Source organism: Chrysochloris asiatica, unplaced genomic scaffold, assembly GCF_000296735.1.
Source record: "Chrysochloris asiatica unplaced genomic scaffold, ChrAsi1.0 scaffold00241, whole genome shotgun sequence".
NCBI lineage: Eukaryota > Metazoa > Chordata > Mammalia > Afrosoricida > Chrysochloridae > Chrysochloris > Chrysochloris asiatica.
In genome coordinates, this window is record NW_006408759.1 from 1,864,622 (window position 1) to 1,888,137 (window position 23,516).

General features: G+C 41.3%; 1 protein-coding gene across 1 annotated transcript in view; it reads left to right on the forward strand.

Moving 5' to 3' along the window:
- Nucleotides 1-376: 376 nt before the first annotated feature.
- The window catches only part of HSD17B7 (hydroxysteroid (17-beta) dehydrogenase 7), a 43,619-nt gene continuing 20,479 nt past the window's right edge, over nt 377-23,516 (forward strand). The window contains exons 1-6 of the mRNA XM_006873427.1: nt 377-416; nt 4,775-4,978; nt 7,460-7,552; nt 8,989-9,103; nt 15,781-15,975; nt 22,710-22,814. Of these exons, the coding sequence (XP_006873489.1) occupies nt 382-416; nt 4,775-4,978; nt 7,460-7,552; nt 8,989-9,103; nt 15,781-15,975; nt 22,710-22,814 (747 nt within the window). The 5' untranslated portion in view covers nt 377-381. The remainder of the gene's footprint in view (nt 417-4,774; nt 4,979-7,459; nt 7,553-8,988; nt 9,104-15,780; nt 15,976-22,709; nt 22,815-23,516) is intronic.

A 23,516-nucleotide genomic window follows, 5' to 3' on the forward strand; every position in this document is an offset into this window, starting at 1 on the left:
GAACACATGCGTTCCACGGATTATTGACCACTCAGACCCACCCAGACCAACACCAGTGCAGGCAGAGCAAGGCACGCCGGGGTGAGACAGTGGCGCTCCCGCATGGAAAGGGAAGTCGAGATTGGCTAGAGCCTCTGTGTCGTCACACGGCTCCGCCCCTCGGACTATCTCAGTCCACTCACGCTTGGGCGGGGCTCGGCGTGCGTATGGCCGACTGCGCTTGGAGGGCGGGGCTCGGGGGGTGGAGGCGACGGGTCCTGTGTGGGCCTGGGATGGAACATTGAGCGTACGAGGGTGGGCTGGACTGGTTGCGCGGCTTTTAGAGTTTCAGGAAATCGGGGGTGCTTTCTGCTTTGCTGTTTTGAGTTTGAGTGTGTGACAATGCGTAAGGTGGTTTTGGTCACCGGGGCGAGCAGGTGAGTTCTCCCACTTGATCGCGGAGCCGGGATGGCTCAAGGATCCCAGGGAACCAGAGGTACAGGCCTGGGCGACCCTTCCTGGATAGCACTCCGGGAGCACCCGTCCCCGGGCTTCTCCCAGTGGGGTCTCGATTTCGACCCTTTGCCGCAGTTTTCTGGGGCCTGTGGCGGCCCCTGAAGGTGCTCAGTAACTTGAGGCGCTTTGAATTAAACATGACAATAGAAAGAAAAACTGGGGCGCCAGCAAGTGCTGGAAGTCGTGGCGATGGACTTTGGTTATCAGGCAAAGGGGAACTTGCTAGAGGATCTCACCTCCATCCCTCCTTCAACCCTTAATTGCCTTTAGGGCTCTCAGTTCAGTCCAGACCTTTGGGATCATGTCTCAGTTTCCAGGTATTTTCTGTTGAATTCTTGCCGCGAGTCAAATTTCAGCATTCCGAACAGTCCTGATGTGACATTGTAGTATATGCACTGAACTGCTATCTGCAAGGTCGGCAGTTCAAACCCACCTACCGCTCCTCAGAAACCCTATACTGTGAGTAAGAACCGAATCCGTGGCACTTAACAATAACAGAACCATATAGTTGGACTACTAATCATAAGGCTAGAGGTTCAAACCCACCAGCCCCTCCGCAAAAGAAAGATGAGGCTGTCTGCTCCCGTAAAGGTTTGCAGTTTTGGAAACCTTATATGGCGACCCTATATAAACTGCAAGATCGGCAGTTCAAATCGACCAGCTGCTTCTTGGAAACCCTATACAGGGTCGCTAGCATAGCATCGCTATAAGTAGAATTGACTCCACGACTTCGGGTTTTGGTTTAGAGTAAGGTGAGGTGTGGGGGTAGAAAAGTATATTTCATTTGCACCTAGCCAATGCTAGACAGACACCTAGCATATACTGTTAAGAAACCCAGAGAAAAGTAACTTCCTGTTAAGGCATAGTTGGGGTTGCAACCAGCTCATTGCCAGCTCATAATTTTTCCAGGATTCATTATTTTGACAACACTTAAACCTCTTTTGTTTGTTTTACATCTCATTTACCACTTCCATGAAAAATGTGGGGGCGGATGAAACTGGACAACCGATTTTAAGTTACATATGACCTTTTTGAGAAGTTAAGACAGAGGAGGTGTTAATAATCACTTTCATTTGTTGTTAGTTGCCCAGGGAGTTGCCTCTGACTTATGGAGACCCCATATGTGCAGAGTAAAACTGCTCTGTAGGTTTTTCAAAGTTGTGGCCTTTCGGAAGGCGATTGCCAGGCTTGTCTTCTGCTTTAACCAAGTCTATACAAGGAACCTTCAAAAACTTTGTGGAAACATGGAATTAAAAGATAACAAAAATTCTCCATGAACTCTTTGAAGTCCCCGTGTATTAACTAAGCCAGCTTGGTAGGTGTCTGCAGTGGTGGTGTTTTGAGTGTGTTCTTTCCTGAGCAACCTTAACAACTCATGTGGTGGAGTTTCCTATGTTGTAGGTGCTTTAATAGGCAGATAAGCTTTTTCATTTCCCCTCTTATTTATGTCTAATTACTTTTTTTCAAAGCTTTTATTCTGAATTCTTTGCAACAATTACAATTGACTCTATGCACCTTCGGTTAACATTATTTGCCTCTATTCCTTCTTTTTTTTTTTTTAATGTACACAAAAAGCCCCACAGGATATATAATCATTTAACCAACCAAAGGGCACATTCTGCAAGCCTGCCTCTTGCCTGCCAGCACATAGCCTTTCTCTTTCCATGAGTCTAGAGTCCTCAGCTGCTCTATCTCTCCATGTCATTATCTCTGCCTCCATCTCTGGTGTTGCTGCTTCTCTGGTCAGGATCCCACATTAAGCTCATACTCTTCTCCCTTAATGGCCTTAGGGTCCTCTGTTCCTGGAATGCTTCCCTACCCACATTTTGTTATACAACTTCTACCTTTACAGTTGTGACAATCGCAGTTAGTCATGGTAACAGTTATTCACTATTGAATCAAAAGAATCCTCTGCCCATCTCTTTTTACCAGACCCATTTAGGCAAGATGAAAACTATTCAGTGGGGATTCTACCTTCCCCCACACTCTCTGAAACTAAACTCCGTTTTGAAAATTTGGAAGCTAGCTGCTTCGTGTCTTTATAGCGTCCCCCGACCCAGTTTTAGGTAGTCAATGTTTAAGTTGCCTGTCCCTGTCAATCCTGTGTACTTAGGGGATAAGCTTGATCCTTGATGTGTAGACTCCTTCCCTCTTGGTTGGTATTTTGAATTACTACATCCATAAGTAAAGGTCAAGTTCATCAAATCGTAGCAATTTACACTTGCTTCCTTTAACAAACTTCTTTATCTTCCTCTAGTGGAGTTCTGATCATCAAGCCATCTAAGCTAGGTCAAATAGGTACTGTAGACAGATAAGCTTTTGTGTGTGTTTCTTTACTATATACTATGATGTGTCCAGTTATATATTTATGTCAAAGGCCTACTATTCTCAAGAAAGGATGAATAAAATGTACCCATTTGTGTGTTCTGTTGGCAGAGCTGACAGCATAGATGTGAAAGGGGCAGTCTGAACACATACAGCTTGCTGCTTTCCTCTGTGACCTACAAACGGACCTTGTACTTAGGACCTTGGCCTGGTTTTCTTCGATGGGATGTGAATATGTGCTGACTCCCTTTATGGGGCAAGTAGTTGTCCTGAGTACATGTAAACATTTTCAGGAACTGCTTAGCTAAGTGTGTGAGGTATAAGGCACCTGGCCAACCCCACTGTTACATGTATTCCGAGCTGAGAGGGAATGGAGTCAGCCTGTAACACAAGAGGGGTGCATGCATGCAGGCCGTTTCTGTCTGCTGGCTGCATAGTGAGACCTGGTGGCCAGTTGGGGCCAGTGCCCACTATTGAAGCTGATTTCATTCTGCTCCTTCTCTATAGGAGTAAAGCATTATTCCATTTGGAATGATGTGATATATGTCTTTCTTGGAGACCCTGACCCCTGCAAACTGTGGAGTGGGTTGATGTCCTAGAGCTGCTCAGCCTCCTTATGGCAGGTATTAATACGCTCTTTGCCATCATCCATGTGAGGGGAACTCCCCCCCTGGAGGTGGTAACAGGAGTCGCTTGATCAATACTAATGTTTGGATTACTGATGTTGTTGTTACGTGCTGTGGAGTCACTTCCGACTCATAGTGACCCTGCACAGGGTTTCCGAGGGTGTTAATCTCAATGGGAGCAGAACGCCTCATCTTCCTCCCGCGGAGCAGCTGGTAGTTTCGAACTGCTGACCTTGAGGTTCGCAGCCCAATTCGTAACCACTATGCTACCAGAGATGATAGTGCTATGTTATTTAAGGATTCTGTCTGTCTTTATCAGCTTCAGTCTTGGAAGAGAACATCTTGCCCAGGCATATTCATTGCTGTCAGCCAAATGAGTTTGACCTGAATTACTGTGCAGTTTCATCATCCTTTCTTAGTAGTTTTTTATCTTTGAGTGGTGTACTCATCCCTCTGTGTGTGCGTGTCCTTGTCTCATATTATACGAGTATTCTGTCCCTACCTCTTACTTAGAATCAAGTAGAGTTCTTTCTCATCTTATTGGATACTTGATCACAGTGTTGAGAGGAACTTGTACCTCCTGCCATGTTACTGATGTCTCTTCCTGAAAGATTCATCTGTTCCCTTATCAAGGATTTCTGGTGCTTCTGACAGTGGCCATGATGCCAAAAGGTGAAAGATTCCTTGCCTTTGATGAACTTAGATAGCAAAGTAGAACATGCAGATGGTGAACAGCTAGTAAGATGTTCAGCACTTTCTGGTGATGGTATTGAATCACTTTCATGAGTGGTATGTTGTTGTTGTGAAGTACCATCGAGTCGGTTCTGATTCATAGCAAATCATCTGCATGTTCTACTTTGCTATCTAAGTTCATCAAAGGCAAGGAATCTTTCACCTTTTGGCATCATGGCCACTGTATAGGACTTCCGAGAAGTGGCTGGTGAGTTTGAACTGCCTACCTTGTGGTTCAAATGACCTTGTGGTCCAATGTATTATCCTATAGCTCCACATAAGTACAAAATGAAAACCAGACATAAGATAAACTCTATATTAATAGAAATTGTAAAGGACAGCTTTCATTAGCAATCCAGTTATTGTGCCACTGAACTTTTGCAGAATGGGAGAAACACAAACTGGACAGTGTCCTGAGCAAGTGGCTAGAGTGTGGGTGTCCTCCCCTACCTTAAATAACTTTTGAGCTTTTCTGTCCGGTTGAGTTCTTGATCAGAACTAAAAGTGGCAGATTAGTTTTCTGAACCAGAGAGAAATGCTTCTACCTCACACCATCCCATATCATGTGTATCCTGTGATTGAATTGTCCTTTTCAGTGGCATCGGCTTAGCTCTCTGCAAGCGTCTGCTGGAGGAAGACGATGAGCTTCACCTGTGCTTGGCATGCAGGAACATGGGCAAAGCAGAAGCTGTCCGGGCTGATCTGCTGGCCTCTCAGCCCACAGTCGAGGTCAGCATTGTGCAGGTGGATGTTAGCAACCTGCAGTCAGTGTTCCGGGCCTCCAGGGAGCTCAAGCAAAGGTATGCCTCTTGTTGGTGGGTTTTATTTCATGGGATTGTGCAACATAACATTTAATAAAATAACAAAGGGTAGGAAATTCTGAAAAGAATAGTCACAGGGTAGGAAGTTATGCTGAGGAAAACTATAGAGGAAACCCATTACTTCTCTGTGCCACCTTCTCGATCACGAGCATGCTTATTTCTCAGATTTCTTTAGTATTTATGATTATACCCTCATGTGACACTAATGTAATTTCCTGGGATATCTCAATGAAGCTTGAATATCTTTCCTTTGTAGAACAACTTCATGAAGGAGGTGTGACAGGTGCTGACATTCATCAAATGAAGAAACTGAGACTGAGATAAAAAATTTGTTTAAGAAAGCCATTTGAGTTTATATTGATTGGATTGTTCCTAGACCCTAGGCATATAATAGGCGTTTGATAAATACTTGTTTGAAAGAATGGAATTTTTGGATGTATCAACACCCTGAAAATGTACACAGAATTGCACATAGAGGCACAATGCATCTTTTTCTGGCGAGAGAGAACATATTATTTTAAATTCTCAGAAGAATTTATGATCAGGAAAAGTGGAGTACTCTGTACTAATCTATGTTGGGCCTTAGGACTCTCTGGAATAATTAATGTTCAAGGATTTTCGTAACAGGGGCCATTGAGAAACAAGGAGCTACTTTATTTCCATGGAGAGTAAAATGAAACAGCAGAAACAAGTAAGACCTTGTGTCATGCTAAAGGCATTGTCTGAAGAATACTTTGTATCTGCATTTTATTTATGTCAACAGATACATTAATTTGCCTCTCCCTGCTCCAGATGAACAAGCTATAAAGCAAAGGTAAAAGCTAGCTTTTTTCACCTGACTCCTCTTGTTATGACCATAGTCCTTTGGGAATGTGGTTTCGGTCTCTACTCCTGATTTTTCCTAGAGTTTTCTGCCAAATCATCTTTCTAAAACACTCACATGATTTTCTAGGTTCCAGTTTTATATAAACTCTGATATGTTCCACATTCCCTGTTGTTGTTGTTTAGGTGCTATGGAGTTGGGTCTGACTCACAGTGACCCAGTATACAACAGAACAAACCACTGCCTGGGCCTGGGCCATCATCACAAGTTTTGTATGTAGCTTTATATGTATTTTAAGATCCATGATTGGTCACTATTGCCCTTATTATCCTAGGTGAACAAACACAAAGACCCGTGTGGTACATAAAATCCTAGGAGATATTCTGGATATTCATGGTGTCTGAGAGTATCATGGCAATAGGCTTCTCCTGCCTTGACCCTATTAAAAGCATGCACATAGACTGAGGCTTATGTAAGTTTAAAATCATTGTACTTCAAGATAGATCTTGAATTGTTCTTTTTGACAATTTATGTGATATTATTTCTCTTGAATTTTCCCTGTTGCGTTGTAGGAGTTCACGTGTGGCACTGTGGGTTCATGTGCCTAACTGCAAAGTTAGTTTGAACTGCAGGGTTGGAGGTTAACCTATAGAGGGTCACTGTGGGTCAGAACTGACTCGATGGCACTTAACAACACAACAATTGTAGGATAAGCACTGGACTACTAACCACAAAGTCAGTGGTTCAAACCCAGCAGCTGCTCCTTGGAAACCCTATACAGGGTTGTTATAAGTCAGAATTGGCTTCAAGGTACTTAACAACAACAAGCATATTAAATCGTACGAGTGTATGATTTGAAATGACTAATACCTGCCCATTTCAGCTCACTGATGCCTAGGATATTGATCTTTACGCGTTCCATTACATTTTCGATGGCTCCCACTTTTCCTAGACATACTGGAAGTAACCAAGCCTTTCTCTTAAGATGCCTCTGGGTGACCTCAAACCTCCTACGTTTTGGCCAGCAGCTCAGTGTGTCCTCACACTTGAGGATGACTCAAGATCAGGTGATATTTCCTTTTGTGTATGGGGTTGCTGAGTCTGAATGGATTCTACATCACCTCAAGGACAACAACAGATTTAAAATGGAAAAAGCCCACTCATGTCAGCGGTTCACAATTCGCCTCCTGACAAGTGGCCTAAAGAAAGCTTACAGAGAGTACCTTGGTAATGAGATGCACCTTTTGAACCTTATTGTGTGCATGTGAGTTTTTATCATTGTGATAGACAGCACCTGCCTAGGAGTACGGATGGTTTCCAGGTAGTACGGATGGTTTCCAGGTAGATTTCTTGCTTTACTAGATTTCTTGATGTTTCAGCATTAAAAGGTAAGAGCAGATGAATGCCAATAATACACAAACTGTTTTCAACTAGGGGAGGACATGAAGTAAAAGGAAACAAATGACAACAACAAAAAACTTTGCTAAAACCAGAGAGTGGGCTTAATAGACAGAATTGTCATTGTACCTAATCTGAAGGGCAGAACTGGAAGAATATTAACCAGAGAAGACCTAGGTCACCTTTGTTCTAGTAGTAGTAGAAGCACTTACAACCTTATCTTGGTGTTTTTCTTGCAGGTTTCAAAGATTAGACTATGTGTATTTCAATGCTGGAATCATGCCTAACCCACAGCTGAATATCAGAGCACTTTTGTCTAGCATCTTCTCAAGGTAACTTCTAATTTTTAGCTGAACTGACTGGAGGCGAGGTCTTTGATTTTCTTGCTAGTTTTGTCCTTGGTCTTGGCATGGCCTTCTCAGATAAGCACTGAGCTGCTAATTGCAGGGTCAGTGCTTCAGATTCACCAGCCACTTCTTGGAAACCCTGAACAGGGTTGCTGTGAGTTGGAACTGACTCATTGGCGCTTAACAGCAATAACATTCAGTTTGGACAATGAAAAGTGAGCATGTTGAGAAGGATAAAGTCATAGGAAGGAGATTTGCTGTCATGTTATAGGAGACAAGCATCTTTTGTGGGGAACTCTCCAAGTCATGAGTTGTTCTGGGTCTCTGGGACACACCCCAAGTGGATGGGTATTTCAGAAGGTCAGGTATCGGATTGTCTGAATGTGTCCATTAGCAAGAACATTTCAAATTTAGGACGGAGTTCATAGTGATACCCCAATACCCAGAAAGTTACTTTAGGCAACATTTCCCAATTGTATGCCAAGTGCTCTGATCAGTAGGCTGGAGAAATAACCGAGGACTAAATAGTTTCCTGGGAGATTCTCAGTATACATTAATGTAATGGCTTTCCAAAGTGGTAACCACAACCCTTGCTAAGAAATGAATTTTATTTTCCAATCCAGTATAGTTGCTCATCAACAGATAGTCCAACTCCTATTGCATGCTATATACTACACCACTACTTTCACTTTGCTTGTCTTCTAGTGACCCAAAACAGAAAGAACCCAGTGTTCTAAAACTACCTAGTTGATCTACAGCAAAATATTAGTACGTTTTGATGCTTCAAGAAATCCCAGTAATAAAAGAAATGTTTAATTTTGTTCAACAGCTAAACATCTGTTTAGGGGAAGACTTTTTCTCCTTGGCATAGCTTTTATTCCCTCCGAAAAATACCTGTAAATTGATTAGGAGAGAGGGATAAGAGATTTTTGAGAGACTCGGGTTTCTGTTAATGGTGTGTAGTGGAGGGGGAAATAAAGCATTTCATACTACATTTAAGCACTATATGGGGCACAATAGCTCATATGGAATATTCACAACCACCCAGTCTGAGAAATAAATTACTGTTACTTGTGGTAGCTATGTTCTATAAAGGCCCTGTGAACGCAGATTGGCAAATACCACACTAGCCTTATTTGACCTCGGCTGGGAATATGCCCGCTATTGACTAAGACCTGTGATGCTCTGCACTTAACTCATGCCTGTGGAAATACCCCAAGTACCGATTTGGGGGTTACAAGTTAATTTTAACAAGTAGCCAAATAGGCAGGTACAAAGTTTGGGAATAATGAAGATTGGCTGTATATCAGTCTTGTAATTAGAGAATCAAGGAACATGTAATGTTTTCCTTTGGTATCTTTCAGTATATTCAGTTAAAACAGCTTTAAAAAATGTCATTCAGTTGTCCTCTGCTCTTTCAGAAACGTGATTCATGTGTTCTCCACAGCTGAAGGACTGCTGACCCAGCAAGACAAAGTCACCGCTGATGGGCTTCAGGAGGTGTTTGCAACCAATGTCTTTGGCCATTTTATCTTGGTAAAAAGACTGCATTTACTAAGACAACACTTATTGTTAGGATCCTAAAGGTTTACCTGAAGACATTACAGTGCTATTTTGTTGTGCACATTAGTTTGTGGCTAGCATTATATTTTTTGAGTATTGAAATAAGTTGGTCCCTGTGTTTTTGAAAAGATTGTTTCCCTAAAGCAGCCTATTGATGTAAAAGTAGAGGAAGTGAGAAAGAAACAATGTACAGAACTGAGAAAAAGTACACTAGCCCTGTTCTAAATAGTCTTTGAAAGTGGACTTGTCATCAGATACAGTGGGGGAGCAGGCAAGTCATTGTTCAACAGTAATCCATAGTTAATGTTTCATTAGCATTGTTCCTGGTTTCTGATTTATCTACATTCATGTATTATAATTCCAGATATACATAGTTAAACAAGATACCTAACTTGTCTCGTTTTTACTCTGCTCTTTAAATTCAATCTATTAGGGCAGCTGTAATATATAGATTAAATAATACTCAACTATGCAGTTGTTTAAATTTTGTAAGTTATAATTCTTTTAACTTGCTGATACTGGGTTTGTTTCCTCCAACACTTGACATTTTTTTTATATCCATGATCAGTTTTCTTCATATTAGCCCTAATTTCCCAGAAATTGGAAGGTATACTAATTGGAAACCCCACACAGGGTTGCTATGAGTTGGAACTGACTCAACGACATTTAACAACCATAACAAAACAGAACATTGTGAAAATAGTAAGAGACATGAAATATATTCTTTGTTCTTGTATTGGACAGTCTCTCCAGTATTTTGACAGCACGGTAGTTCTGTAGGATAAGCACTGGACTGCGAACCACAAGGTTGGAGGTTCGAACCCACCAGCCGCTTAGGGAAAAAGATAAGCCTTTCTGATCCAGGAAAGATTTATAGCTTCGGAAACCCTTCACAGGATTGCTATAAATTGGAACCAACTTCATGATAGATACTTGACAACAACGCCTGATAATTTTTTTTTATTGAAAGGAAAAAGCAGGTTATAATATATATCATAAGGAGCTCTGGTAGCATAGTGGTTATGAGTTGGGCTGCTAACCTTATGGTCAGGAGTTCAAAACTACCAGCTGTTCTGAGGGAGAACGATGAGGCTTTCTGCTCTCGTAAAGATTTACAGCCTCGGAAACCCTTTGCAGGGTTGCTAGGAGTTGGAACTGACTCCACAGCACATAACCACCACCACCAATATGTATCATGGATTGTCATTTGTCAACAATGAATAACAACAAAAAAAATTTTTATGGTGTATCAATAATGTGTAAAGAAAGAAATGTAAACATAATGTTTTATGTTTATTAATATTGGTATATACACATAAGTACATATGTATGTATGTGAATATACGGAGACCTGGTGTGGCACTGCACTTGCCCCTAAGGATGATGCATTTGTCCCCAAGGTCAGTTTGAACTGAAAGGCGGGTGATTCAAATTCATCAGCCGCTCCTCAGAAACCCTACATAAGGTCACTATGAGATGGAACTGACTCGGCACTTAATGACAATAGCAATGTGTACATACAAGGGGGCTTCAAAAATTTCATGGAAAAAATGGGCTTATGGAAGAAGTTAATAGATTTAATCTCATGCTTATGGACTAAGTCTTAACTGCATTTGGCTTTTTGTTCATTGCAAGCATGGAGCACATCTAGAAGCCTTCCCAGTGATACTTCGTTAGTAACTGTATATTATGGAACAGTTTTCGGTTTACAGAATTATTGTGAAGACAGTGCAGAGAGGGTTTCTGTACCTCCTACACCCAATTTTCACTATTTCTAGCGTTTCCTATCATTTGATATGTTTGTTACCATTAGCCAGTATTTGATACATTATTATCAATGTAAAATAAGTCCATAATTTATTCAAAGGAGTCTTGATGTTGCAAGGGTTAAGCACTCAGCTGCTTAATCAAGAGATTGGTGGTTTTGCAAGCTGCCCAAATGTCTTTGCTTCTATGGGAGAAAGAGCTGGCATTCTGTTACTGTAAAGATTGTTATTAGTTATTAGATGCTGTTGTGACTGTGTACAACAGAACAAAACACTGCTCAGTCCTGTGCCATCCTCACAGTTGTTGTTGTGACTGAGCCCACTGTTGCAGCCACTGTGTCAGTCCATCTTGTTGAGGGTCTTCCTCTTAAAAAGATTGGTAGTGGTGGTGGTTGTTTATGCCATCAAGTTGGTTCCAACTCATAATGATCCTGTGTAGGGTCTTCGAGGCTGTAAATCTTTACAGAAGCAGAAAACGTCATCTTTCCCCTGTGGCAGTGACTGGTCGATTCATACTGCTGACTGGGTAGCAGCTCAACTTGAAACCCACTACGCTACCTTGGGCTCCTTCTCAGAAAAAATTTGTGGTGGTGATTATGTGCCATGGAGTCAATTGTGACTCACAGTGACCCTATATAGGGTTTCTGAGGCCGTAAGGCTTTATGGGAGCAGAAAGCCTCATCTTTCTCCTGCAGAACAGCTGGTAGTTTTAAACTGCTGAGCTTGAGATTAGCAGCCCGACTCATAACCCGTACACCACTTCAGCCTAGAAAAACCCTATGGAGCAATTCTATCTTGTCCCATGGGGTCACCATAAGTTGAAAAGTGGCCTGATGGCATCTAATAACAGCGTATGTTATTCAGATTTCCTGATGCCCTTTTTTTTGTTCCATAATTCCATTCTGGGATACCACATTGCCTTCAGTCCTTGTGTCTCCTTAGGGTCCTCTGGGTTACAATGGTTTCTCAAATTTATGTGCTGACCTTAACCCAACTGAGGGACAGTCTGCATCTGAGGCTTTGTCTGATGTTTTCTCCTGGTTAGTCTGGGGTAAAGAAACCCTGCTAGCATTGTGGGTTATGAACTGGGCTGCTAACCGCAAGGTCAGCAGTTTGAATCTACCAGTTGCTCCTCAGGAGAAAGATGTGGCCTTTGGCTCCTGTAAAGATTTATAGCTTTGGAAGTCCTATACAGGGTTGCTATGATTTGGAACCAACTCAATGGCACATCACCAGCACCAGTCTGGAGTAATGTGTTTACCGGAGGGAGACCACCTAGATAAAGTGCCATTGTCTTTCCATCATAATCATACTACAGATTCATACTATTCATGTGACTTATTACTGCTGATGCTTATCTTATTACCTGACCGTAGCCTGACTGGTTGGTCAGCCGTCTCCACTGTACAGTTTTTCCCTTTCCATACTGCAACTCTTTGGAAGACAGTTATTGTATGTAGCACACACTTACACGGAATAGAGTTGTGCTCTACCTCCTTAAATGTGGATTATCTACATAAACTAAGGAACCCTGGTGGTGCAGTGGTTAAGTGGTTATCTCCTAATAGACAGGTTGGCAGTTCAAACTCACCAGCTGTTTTGCGTGGGAAAGATGTGGCAGTCTGCTTTGGTAAAGGTTTGTTGTTGTTAAATGCTGTTGAGTTGTTTCTGATTCATAGTGACTCTGTGTAGGGTTTCTGAGGAGAGGCTTTGAACCTTGCGGTTCAAACCAACCTTGTGATCCAGTACATTATCCTACAGCGCCGCACCAGAACAGCCTTGGAAACGCTATAGGGCAATTCTGCTCTGTGCTGTAGCGTCACTATGAGTCAGAATTGATTCAATGGCAAAGGATCTATTGCCGGGGACCAGCCTCAACAAATTATTAGGAGGCTCTCGAGGGAGGATGTGGAGTCGGCGGAATGAGTTATATGGACTCAATGGGTCATTTTGAGTCTCAGGCAGATGATGGTAATGATGACTCTCTTTACTTAAAAAATTTTTGCTTCTTATATCCCATTTAGAATATACTATGATCTCAAAATAGTCACATACAAGCAGTTACAAATCAATCAAATATTATATTCTTACATCAAAGGTACAAGAGGAACACAAGGTCATCAAACATTCCTGCATCTCTACACTCCCTAGCCACTCTGATAATGACTGCCTTCTTTGAGCGACTCTGTTTCTCTCTAATCCTCCCTAAAAGGTCTAGTTTGGCCTTGATTTGTTTTTCTCTAATCCTCTTTAAATGTCAGGTTAATTTTAAACAAAGTTCTACATCTTAACTTCTAACTTTACCAACATTTATTACTTTCTATAGATTCATTAATTACAACTCACAATCAAAAATGTAATTTTTACTATAACTGGTCATACATATAATTGATTTAACAATTAAAGCAAGAACGTAAAAGTACCCTAAAATTTCATAGTTAAGAACAAAGCAGCAATTCTCTTATACTAACAATTTCTCAAAACCTCTAATCAAATTTTTACTTCTGTTCTTAAGCTCCCGCCGCCCTTGACTGTCTCAAAACAGCTTTCTAAAGGCCTTAATGTCCTTGACTAAAACCACATGGAATGTTTCTCACAATCCCAAGCTTGAATTGCTAAAACCCTAGCCAGTGTGGTTATGTCTAATGTTAAAACTTATTGTTAATGTAAAAAACAACTTTTATAACTACATAAGATTGAATATGGTGTGAAAGTTAATGTTAATGTGAAAGGCAGCTATTATAACTTGAGGTTTGTTTAAAATATATTTTATATTTTGTTACTACTAAGAAGTATCCAGTGATTATGCAAGATTTTCTAAAACTTCTTAAAAGGAAATCAGAAATAAACTATTTTTCCAAGGAAAAGCTAGAAACTGCGGGGCCCTGCATGAAATACCCCTTGTGGCTTTGCCAACCAAGGGGACATTCATCATCGCTTTGCTAAACAATGAACTTTTCATGTGTAAGGCTTCTCGCTGTTCTGTCCCTTGGCAGGATGGCGTCTGCCAATCTATGTAAATTATTTGCAATTCTTCTGCATGGGAGGTTACTCTATTAGCCTTCATTTATTTATCCAATGATTTACTTATTTGTATCCATATGGATTCATGGTATTGATTTTACATTTTGGGTTGTAAATGCTACTTTTTATGTTGCTCAAATTGTCCCAGCTTTGGCTGTTGGTAGTTATTACAGTTGGCGCTTGCACCATAACTAGGATCAGCCATTAGCCATTTCTCTAAGGAGTCCTGGTTGCTTTTAGTGGTGAGTCTTGCTAGATACCAAGATATAGGTGCTGCCTATGCTTATTGCGGTTGAGATACCAGTTGCTTATAGACCCTCTCAGCTGACAGAGAAAGGATATACGTGTGCATTTTAACCCATGTATGTACACATATCTATACATATTTTTACATGCTGTTGTTGTTAAGTACCATTGCGTCAGTTCTGACTCATAGAGATCCAGTGTAGGGTTTCTTGGGAGTGGCAGGTGGATTTGAGCCACCAACTTTGTAGTTCACAGTCCATTGCTGATCCTACAGTGCCACACCAGGAGTCCTTTTATATGTTGTTATTGTTGTTGCTAAGTACCATTGAATTGGTCCCGACTCTTAGCAACCCTGTTTAGAGTTTTCGAGGAGCAGCTGGAGGGTTTGAACTACCAGGTATTGTCCTATAGGGCATTATCCTGCAGTGCCACACCAGGACTCCTTTATATATGTAGCCCTTTTATATGTAGCCCTCTTTATATTAAGCTAAATAAGAGTTCATGTGATGTCTTGAACTCTGATATTGCCACATGGATCATTCTGGCATGGTGGAGACATCTGACCTCCTCTAACTTCATGAAGGGGAGAGAGAATCATTATCATGATCAATCCAACGCTGATTCCTACAAGGTGGTGGTCAGACATACCTCTTGTCTAGCCTTTTATCAATTCCGACATCAGCCATCCTTCCTACAGCACTGTCTAGTTCTCTGCTGGGTTCAACAATTCATTACAATGGCCATACAGAACTCATAGACCATGATTACCATTTGGAATTCTTTAGGGAAATAACAGGTTAGAATTCAAGACCAGGAAAGACTCAGGTTACAGTACTACATTCTGAACAGCTTTTCAGTTGAGCCTGAAGGCAGGCCTCTCTCTGGCTCTTGGTCCCTTGGCCTGGCTTCTGTTCTGTTTGGGCAAGTGTTACAAAATGCGTCAACTTTGCCAATAACTACCTGGAATGATCCCACCCTACCAGTAAACCTCAGATTGAATACACTCAGCTCTGTAGCTCTGTGGGTTGGCGAACTTAACTCCATTGACAAGTGCCTGGAAGCACTGCATTCTGCCAGCAAGCCTCCTACCCAGAGACGCTAGGCTTTCTCACTTCATAGGCTGGAGCTCCACTACACCATCTCCTGCTTCTGTTGGTGCCATTTCTCAGCCACTGCATCCTACTATCTCCAGTGTTACAATTGTTTCTCTGCCTCCAGGGTCTAGGAGGTTCTCAGTGCAGGGATTCCAGATCCAAAGGACACACACTCCACACCAAGCTCTTTTATGGGGTTCTATCTACCTTTTTTGTATGGTTCCATCCCCACAAGGATGCCAAGCACCTTATTTGCATTATTAACAAGTTGTCCAATCCCCTTGGTGGGCCATAAGTGCCTTATTTGCATAGTTACAAAACTATGGCAAGAAAGGTTATATAAAAGCATTTCTTCAAACTATAACTTCCTGTTCCAACATTGAGAAACTTGGTTCACACCATTCTTCACCCATTTATTTAATGGTTCAATTCTAATATACATGTATAGTTTTTTCAAAATTGTTACTCTGCACTCTCCCACGAGGTTTTGATACAGTTTTCGTTTTATCTTCCCACACAGTTTCGGGAGCTGGAACCACTCATCTGTCACAGTGACCATCCATCTCAGCTCATCTGGACATCATCTCGAAATGCAAACAGATCTAACTTCAACCTTGAGGACATTCAGCACAGTAAAGGCCAGGAACCATACAGCTCTTCCAAATATGCCACTGACCTCTTGAGTGTGGCTTTGAACAAGAACTTTAACCGTCAGGTAAGGCCTGTCTCAGTGATCTGGAAATGTCAGGGCAGTGGCTTCTTAGCTACAGATGATTTCCTAGTACATGGCAGGCCTCCTTATTAGCTGTGGGACTTTTTTTGTTGTTGTTAAGTGCCTTTGAATCGGTTCCAACTCATAGCCACCCTGTATAGGGTTTTTAAGGAGCGGCTTGTGAGTTTGAACTGCTGACCTTGCAGTTCAAACTGACCTTGAGGTTGAGTGCTTATCCTAAGGTGCCAGTGTACTATATTTATTCTTGAACAGGATTGCTATGAGGATATGACATAAATGAGATTGATGTATGTGAAAATTTTAGGGCATAGATAATTAGCTCCTGACCTCTTAGGAGGTTTATTCACCATTACCATTCTGTAACTCTTTAGGACTTATAAGTTATTATCAGATTGACACTAATAGCATTAACAATAGGTATTTAATTATTTTATTACTTGCTCTGTTTCAAATGGAGTCCTGTGTGGTGCTATAAGATAAAACACTGGGCCACAAAGTTCAGACTCACTAACCACCCCTTGGAGACCCTATACTGGGTTGCTATGAATTGAAATCGACTTGACAGTACTTAACAACATGCTTCAAAGGCTGTAAGCCGTTAGCTGCCTCCCCTGTCACAGTGCAGTAGATCCAAGCATCCCCATTTTCAGAGGGGGATACTAAAGTTCAGAGCAGTCCAGTAATTTGCTAAAGGTCACACAGTAAGTGGTAGAGCCCAGAGTGGAGCCCATGTCTGTCTGATTGTATAGCCTGAACCTTTCCCACTGAACCACACTGCCTCAGTGCTTACCATATCATATGCTACAGGACAGTCAGTAGTTCTAGAGCCTCCAGATCATAATGGGTTTTGGCTGGACACCAGAGCTCTGCCTCCATGAGATTATGGGTTTAAATGTGGTTTTTTGGAGAAGGTGACCCTTGTCAGTGGTGTGGCCACTCTAGTCTGGAATTAATGCCTCTTTTTATGTCTCTGAACCCAGGTCTCAAATCTTAACTGAAAATCTCTAGACTTTGTCCCAGCTGCTTTCTTTTGTTAATTGTGATTAATTATATGGTGTGAGTGTACTGGAGTATAATTTCACTAATATTTTCAGAGCATCTATTAGGTTTTGTGGCAACGTGGGTTAATGTGCCAGCCTGCAAAGCTGTTTGAACTTCAAGGTCGGCGGTTCAAGCTCATCAGTTGCTCTTCGGAAACCCTATACAGGGTCGCTATGGGTTGGAATCAACTCGACGACACTTAACAACAACAACCAGTCTTAGGGCCAGGATTAGGATCTAGAAGATAAAAATAAAGAATGACTAAAAGACTTTCTTTACCTCAGAGGAGCTTCCTTGATCCTAAACTAGACCTAGAAATCTAATGCTTAAGTTTGAAAACCAAACTCAATACCATTGAGATGATTCTGACTCATGGCAACCCTCTAGGACAGTAACAATGACAGTTACTGTGGTGGTGAGTATATGCCGTGGAGTCGGGTCCAACTCATAGTGACCCAGCACAGGGTTTCCGAGGCTGTCAATCTTTACGAGAGCAGAAAGCTCATCTTTCTCCCACGGAACAGCGGGTAGTTTCAAACTACTGTCCTTGAGGTTTGCAGCCCGATTCGTAACCACTACACTACCAGAGCTCCTTAACAATAACAATGCTGTTGTTGTTGTTATGTGCCATGGAGTCGGTTCCAACTCATAATGACACTGTACAGGGTTTCCAAGGCTGTAAGTCTTTTAGGGAACAGAAAGCCTCATCTTTCTCCTGTGGAACAGATGGTATTTTCAAATTGCTGACCTTGCGGTTCGCAGCCCAATTCGAAACCACTAAGCTACCAGAGATCCCTAACAAAAACAATAGCTACTATTTAAATACTTGCTATGTTTCAAGTGCTGTGTTCTGTTAACTCACTCCCCTGTCACACTGTGGTAGATCCACGCGTTCTCATTTTCAGATGAGGACACTGAAATTTAGAGAAGTTCAGTAATTTGCTCCAGGTCACACGGTAAGTTGTATGGCCACTTACTAACTAAAACTATAGAGTTTCTGAGGCTGTAAGTCTTTGGGGAACCAGACTGCCGCAGGAGACCTGTATTAGCTGCCACTCTCACTTCTGCAGTCTGGCTCTTGGAATCATGATACCCATGAAGAGTTAGTGAGTATATTGTCACATTGTTGTGCTGGAAAAAAAAAATTCCTCGACGCATTTTTTCATAGCCCTTTTCTCACCAATACAGTTTTTAATTTTCTAAAAACATCTTCATAATAAATCCCTTTGATCATCCTGGGTCCTTTGAAAAAATCTATCAAGGTGACCACTTTGGAATGTCAAAAACACACATCACCACAACCTTCTGAGCTTGAATGTAACCGGCCCTTTAGATCCCCCTGCTCTCTAGATCCTATTGATAAACCTCAGACTCTTCCCCACTTAGGATTCATCCAATAAAGTCATCTTCATTAGCTTGAATCTTGCTTAAAAGACTGATGGAAAGATGAACTCTTTGAGCTAGCTGATCTTTGTGCAACACTTTTGGCAGCCATCCAGTAGAAAGCATGCTGAGGCCAAAATGTTCACTTAAAATTGAAATTACTGAACCATGTAAGATCTCAGCTTCACTAGCTGTCACTTAAATGGTATTTCTTTGGTTTGGTTTGTTAGTTTCTGGACTTCAGCCACAGTTTCTTCATTCATGGAGTTTGATAGTTTTCCCTCTCTTGGCTCATCTTTGAAGTTTTCCCAACTTTCCTTAAAATGCTTGATCCATCAAAAACCTATTATTTTATGTAGGGCAGCAGTGTCATAAACTTGTTGCAAAGATTCAACAATATGGGTAGATGATATTAACTCTGATCTCAGAATCATTTATTACATGGCAGAAAAAGTATTCATTTTTTTGAAGGCACCTAAGGAGTCCTGGTGTGGCACTGTGGGTTAATTAATGCACCAGACTGCAAAGCCTTTTGAACTGTAAGGTTGGGGGTTCAAGCTCACCAGCTGGTCCTCGGAAACCCTACTATATAAGGTCACTATGGGTTGGAACCAACTCGATGGCACTTCACAACACAGCAACAAACAGCAAATGAGACTAAGGGAGTCCTGGTATGGCACTGCAGTATAATGTAAGTCCTGGTATGGACTGCAAGGTCGGTTTGAACTGCAAGGTGGGAAGTTCAAACCTCACCAGCCACTCCTCGGAAACCCTATACAGGGTTGTTGTGAGTCAGAACTGACTCAATGGCATTTTACAACAACAATAACAACAGCAGTGAGACTGAGACAGATGTATTACTGAGAGAACTTGTTTGCTGACATCCACTGAATAAACCTTTGTTTGGAATAAACCCCTGTATGTATGAATTGGCTCCCTAGTAGCAATATATTTTGCCTTGTCCTCTTATGTTGGAAACCCAGGAATTTACTTGACAGATTTTCTCTGTTAGGACAGAATACTTCCCAGCATAAGATATTTTCCTCAGTTATCTTTGGGGGAAAATATAGTAGTGTCTAGGGAGTAGAATTTAGTCTATAATGACAAGCAGTCTGGACTAATGACTTTTCAGAAGAGTTTTGGTAAAGCAAGGGGATTGGCTGATTTGTGTCAGGTACCGCCATGCGTCTGTAGCACTAAAGGAAAGGAGAAAATCTAGCTTCTGTTGTAAGCCACTGTCTGTCTTTTGAATCTGTTACACTTTTACTTCCTATTTTCTATTTAAAATAAAAAGTAAGATTGGTGGTGGTGGTGTACCTTTGAGGCAGTTCCAACTCCTCTACCCTGAATAGGGTTTCTGAGGCTGTAAGTCTTTACAGGAGCAGAAAGCCTCACCTTTCTCCTATAGAGTGACTGGTAAATGTGAACTGCTGACATTGCAGTTAGTAGCCCAATGTGTAACCAGTGTATACTATCAGGGGTCCTTAAAAAGTTAAATATGAGTTTAAGTGGTTCACATAAAAATAAGGTAAAATGTAGTGACAGTTTAACTAAATAAAACAGTAAAACAAATGGCTTGTGGATCAGGATTACTAACCCTTTCTATGAACATAAGCTTTGAGTTAATTGAGACTTTCTCATTAGATAGAACCTTCTAAAATGGTAAGCCCTAGGCTAAGGACTCCACTGCTTGTGTGTCAGTTTCTGGAAGCTGTGCCACAGTATTTTAAGTAACAGCAGGTTCACCCATGGTGGACAGGTTTCAGCTGAGCTTCCAGACGTCTGAGGACAGGCTAGGAAGAAGGAGAAAGACAGCTCAAGACTTTTAATCACTGAAAATGTTATGAGTAGCAGTGGAACACTGTCACCACCAGAATACTGAAACATGATGAAAGAGAACCAGAATTGTCAGATATAGTGCTGGAAGGTGAGTCCCTCAAGTTGGAAGGCTCTCAAAATACGACTGTGGAAGAGTTGCCTCCTCAAAGTAGAGTTCATCATGATGATGTGAATGGAGTAAAGCCTTCGGGACCTTAATTTGCTGATGGATTACAACTCAAAATGAAGAGAAATAGCTGTAAATATCTGTTAATAATTGGAACGTAGAATGTATGAAGTTTGAATCTAGGAAAATTGGAAATTATCAAAAATGTAATGAAACACATAAATATTGATATCCTAGGTATTAGTGAGCTGAAATGGACTGGTATTGGCCATATTGAATCTGACAATCACATGGTATACTATGCTGGGAATGACAGAAGAGGAATGGAGTCATATTCATTATCAAAAAGAACATATCAGGATCTATTTTGAAGTATAACACTGTGTGTGATACGACAATATCCCTACTCCTATAAAGAAGAGCAGTTAATACCACTATTACGCAAATGTACACACCAACCACTTGAGCCAATGATGATGAAAATGAAAAATTCTACCAGTTGCTTTAGTCTTTGATCTAACATGCAATCAAGATGTACTGATAATTGGAGTGTAAAGGTTGGAAACAAAGAGGAAGGATTAGTAGTTGGAAAATATAGCCTTCATAATAGAAATGATGCTGGAGATTGCATGATGGAATTTTGCAAGACCAATGAATTCTTCATTGCAGATAACTTTTTTAAACAACATAAAAGATAATCGATTATACACATGGATTTCACCAGATGGAATACACAAAAATCAAATTGACTGTAACTGTGGAGAGATACAATAGGAAAGCTCTAGATCATCAGCCAAAACAAGGCCAGAAACAGACAGACCCATCAGTTGCTCATATGCAAGTTCAGGCTGAAGCCGAATAAAATTAAAACAAATCTGTGAGAGCCAAAATATGACCTTGAGCATATCCCACCTGAATTTAGAGATCATCCGAAGAATGGATTTGATGCATTAGACCCTAAAGACTGAACACCAGAAGAGTTGTGGGCTGACATCAAGAACATCATACAGGAAGAGAGCAAAAGGGCATTAAGAAGACAAGAAAGAAGGAAAAGACCAAAATGGATGTCAAGAGACTCTGAAACTTGCTCTCCATCATAAAGATGCTAAAGCAAATGGGACAAATGAGGAGGAAAAAGAGCTGAGTAGAAAATTTCAAAGGTCACCATCGAGAAGACAAAGTCAAATATTATAAAGAAATGTACAAAGACTTGGAGTTAGAAAACCAAAAGGGAGGAAAACACTTAGCATTTTTCAAGCTTAGGGAACTGAAGAAATAATTCAAGCCTCGACTTGGAATATTGAAGGATTCTATATATCTCGGTGTGGCACTGTGGGTTAATGTGCCAGACTGCAAAGCCGTTTTAACTGCAAGGTCAGCAGTTCAAACTTAGCAGCTGCTCCTTGAAAACCCTATACAGGGTCTCTATGGGTCAGAATTGACTCGATGGCACTTAGCAACAACAACAATGGGCAAAATATTGAATGATGCAGAAAGCATCAGGAGTATACAGAGTCACCATACCAAAAAGAAATGGTCAGTGTTCAACCATTTCAAGAGAATGTATATGATCAAGAGCCAATGATCCTGAAGGAAGAAGTCTAAGGTGCATTGAAGGCATTGGCAAAGTACAAGGTGCCAGGAATTGATGGACTACAAATTGAAATCTTTTAACAAACTGATGAAACACTGGAGGCACTCACTCATCTATGCCAGGAAATTTTGAAAGACAACACCTGGCCAAATGATTGGAAGAGATCCATATTTGTTCCTATTCCAAATAGAGGTGACTCAACAGAATGCAGAAATTATTGGACAATATCATTAATATTGCATACAAATAAAATTTTGCTAAAGATCATTCACAAATGGCTGCAGCCATACATTAACAGAGAACTTTCAGTTCTGACTCATAGCAACCCTTTATATGGTTTCCAAGGAGTGGCTAGTTGGTTTGAACCATTGACCCTGTGGTTAGCAGTCTAGTGCTTATCCTACAATGCCATACCAGTAGTCCTTAATAGACTATGTTGTTGTTGTTAGTGCTGTGGAGTCAGTTCTGACTCATAGCAACACTGTATAAGATTTCTCAGGAGCGACTGGTGAGCTTGAACCACTGACCTTCAAACCGACCTTGTAGTCCAGTGAGCATATTGTAAATATAAATTTTATATGCACTGGGAAACAAAATAAAGCTGTGTGACTTCACTTTATTGCCATGGTTTAGAACCAGGCCTGCAGTATCTTCAAGGTATAGCTATAGCTGCTTTATCAATGAGCATGTAGCTAGGACTCAGTCAATATGCACTAAATTAGAATCTATTGTTGCTATTTTCTGTTCTTCCAGGGTCTGTATTCTAGTGTGGTATGCCCGGGTACAGCGTTGACTAATTTGACGTACGGAATTGTACCTTCCCTTATATGGACACTGATGCTACCATTCATATGGCTGGTAAGTGATGAACATTTCTCTCAAAGATGCACTTCGTGTGCTATGGATTGAATTGTATCTTCCCCTCTCCCCAAATATGTGTTGTGAATCCTAGCCTCTACGCTTATGGTTTGGAGTCCTTGTATGGTGCTGTTGGATAAACAGTGGACTGCTAACCACAAGGTGGGTGGTTCAAATCCACCAACTTCAACTTGGAAACCTTTTACAGGGTTGTTATGAGTCGGAACCAGCTCCAGAGCATGCAGTAAACAACAATGCTTACAGTTATCCCCTTTGGGAACAGGTTGTCTGTTATGTTAGTGAGATGGGATTGTTGTAGGGGGGTGTGTTAAGTCAGTCTCTTTTGAGCTATAAAAGAGATTAGACAAGCAAGCAAAAGGAGCATGAATAGGTGACGAGAGCTGCTATGCCAGGAGAAGATAGCCAAGGAGCCAATGAACAAAGGCCAAGAGAGGGAAAGCCTGCTGCTAGAGCCAGTGCCCTGAATTCAGACTTCGAGCCTCCTAAATTGTAAGGAAATAAATTTGTGCTTGTTAAAGCCACCCACTTACGGCATTTCTCTTATAGCAGTGCTAGGTAACTGAGACAAAGTGTTGTTGTTGTTGTTATTGTTGTTAAGTGCCATCATTCAATTCTGAGTCATAGTGACCCTTATAGGGTTTCCAGGGTTTTAAATCTTTGCTGGGGCAGAAAGCCTCATCT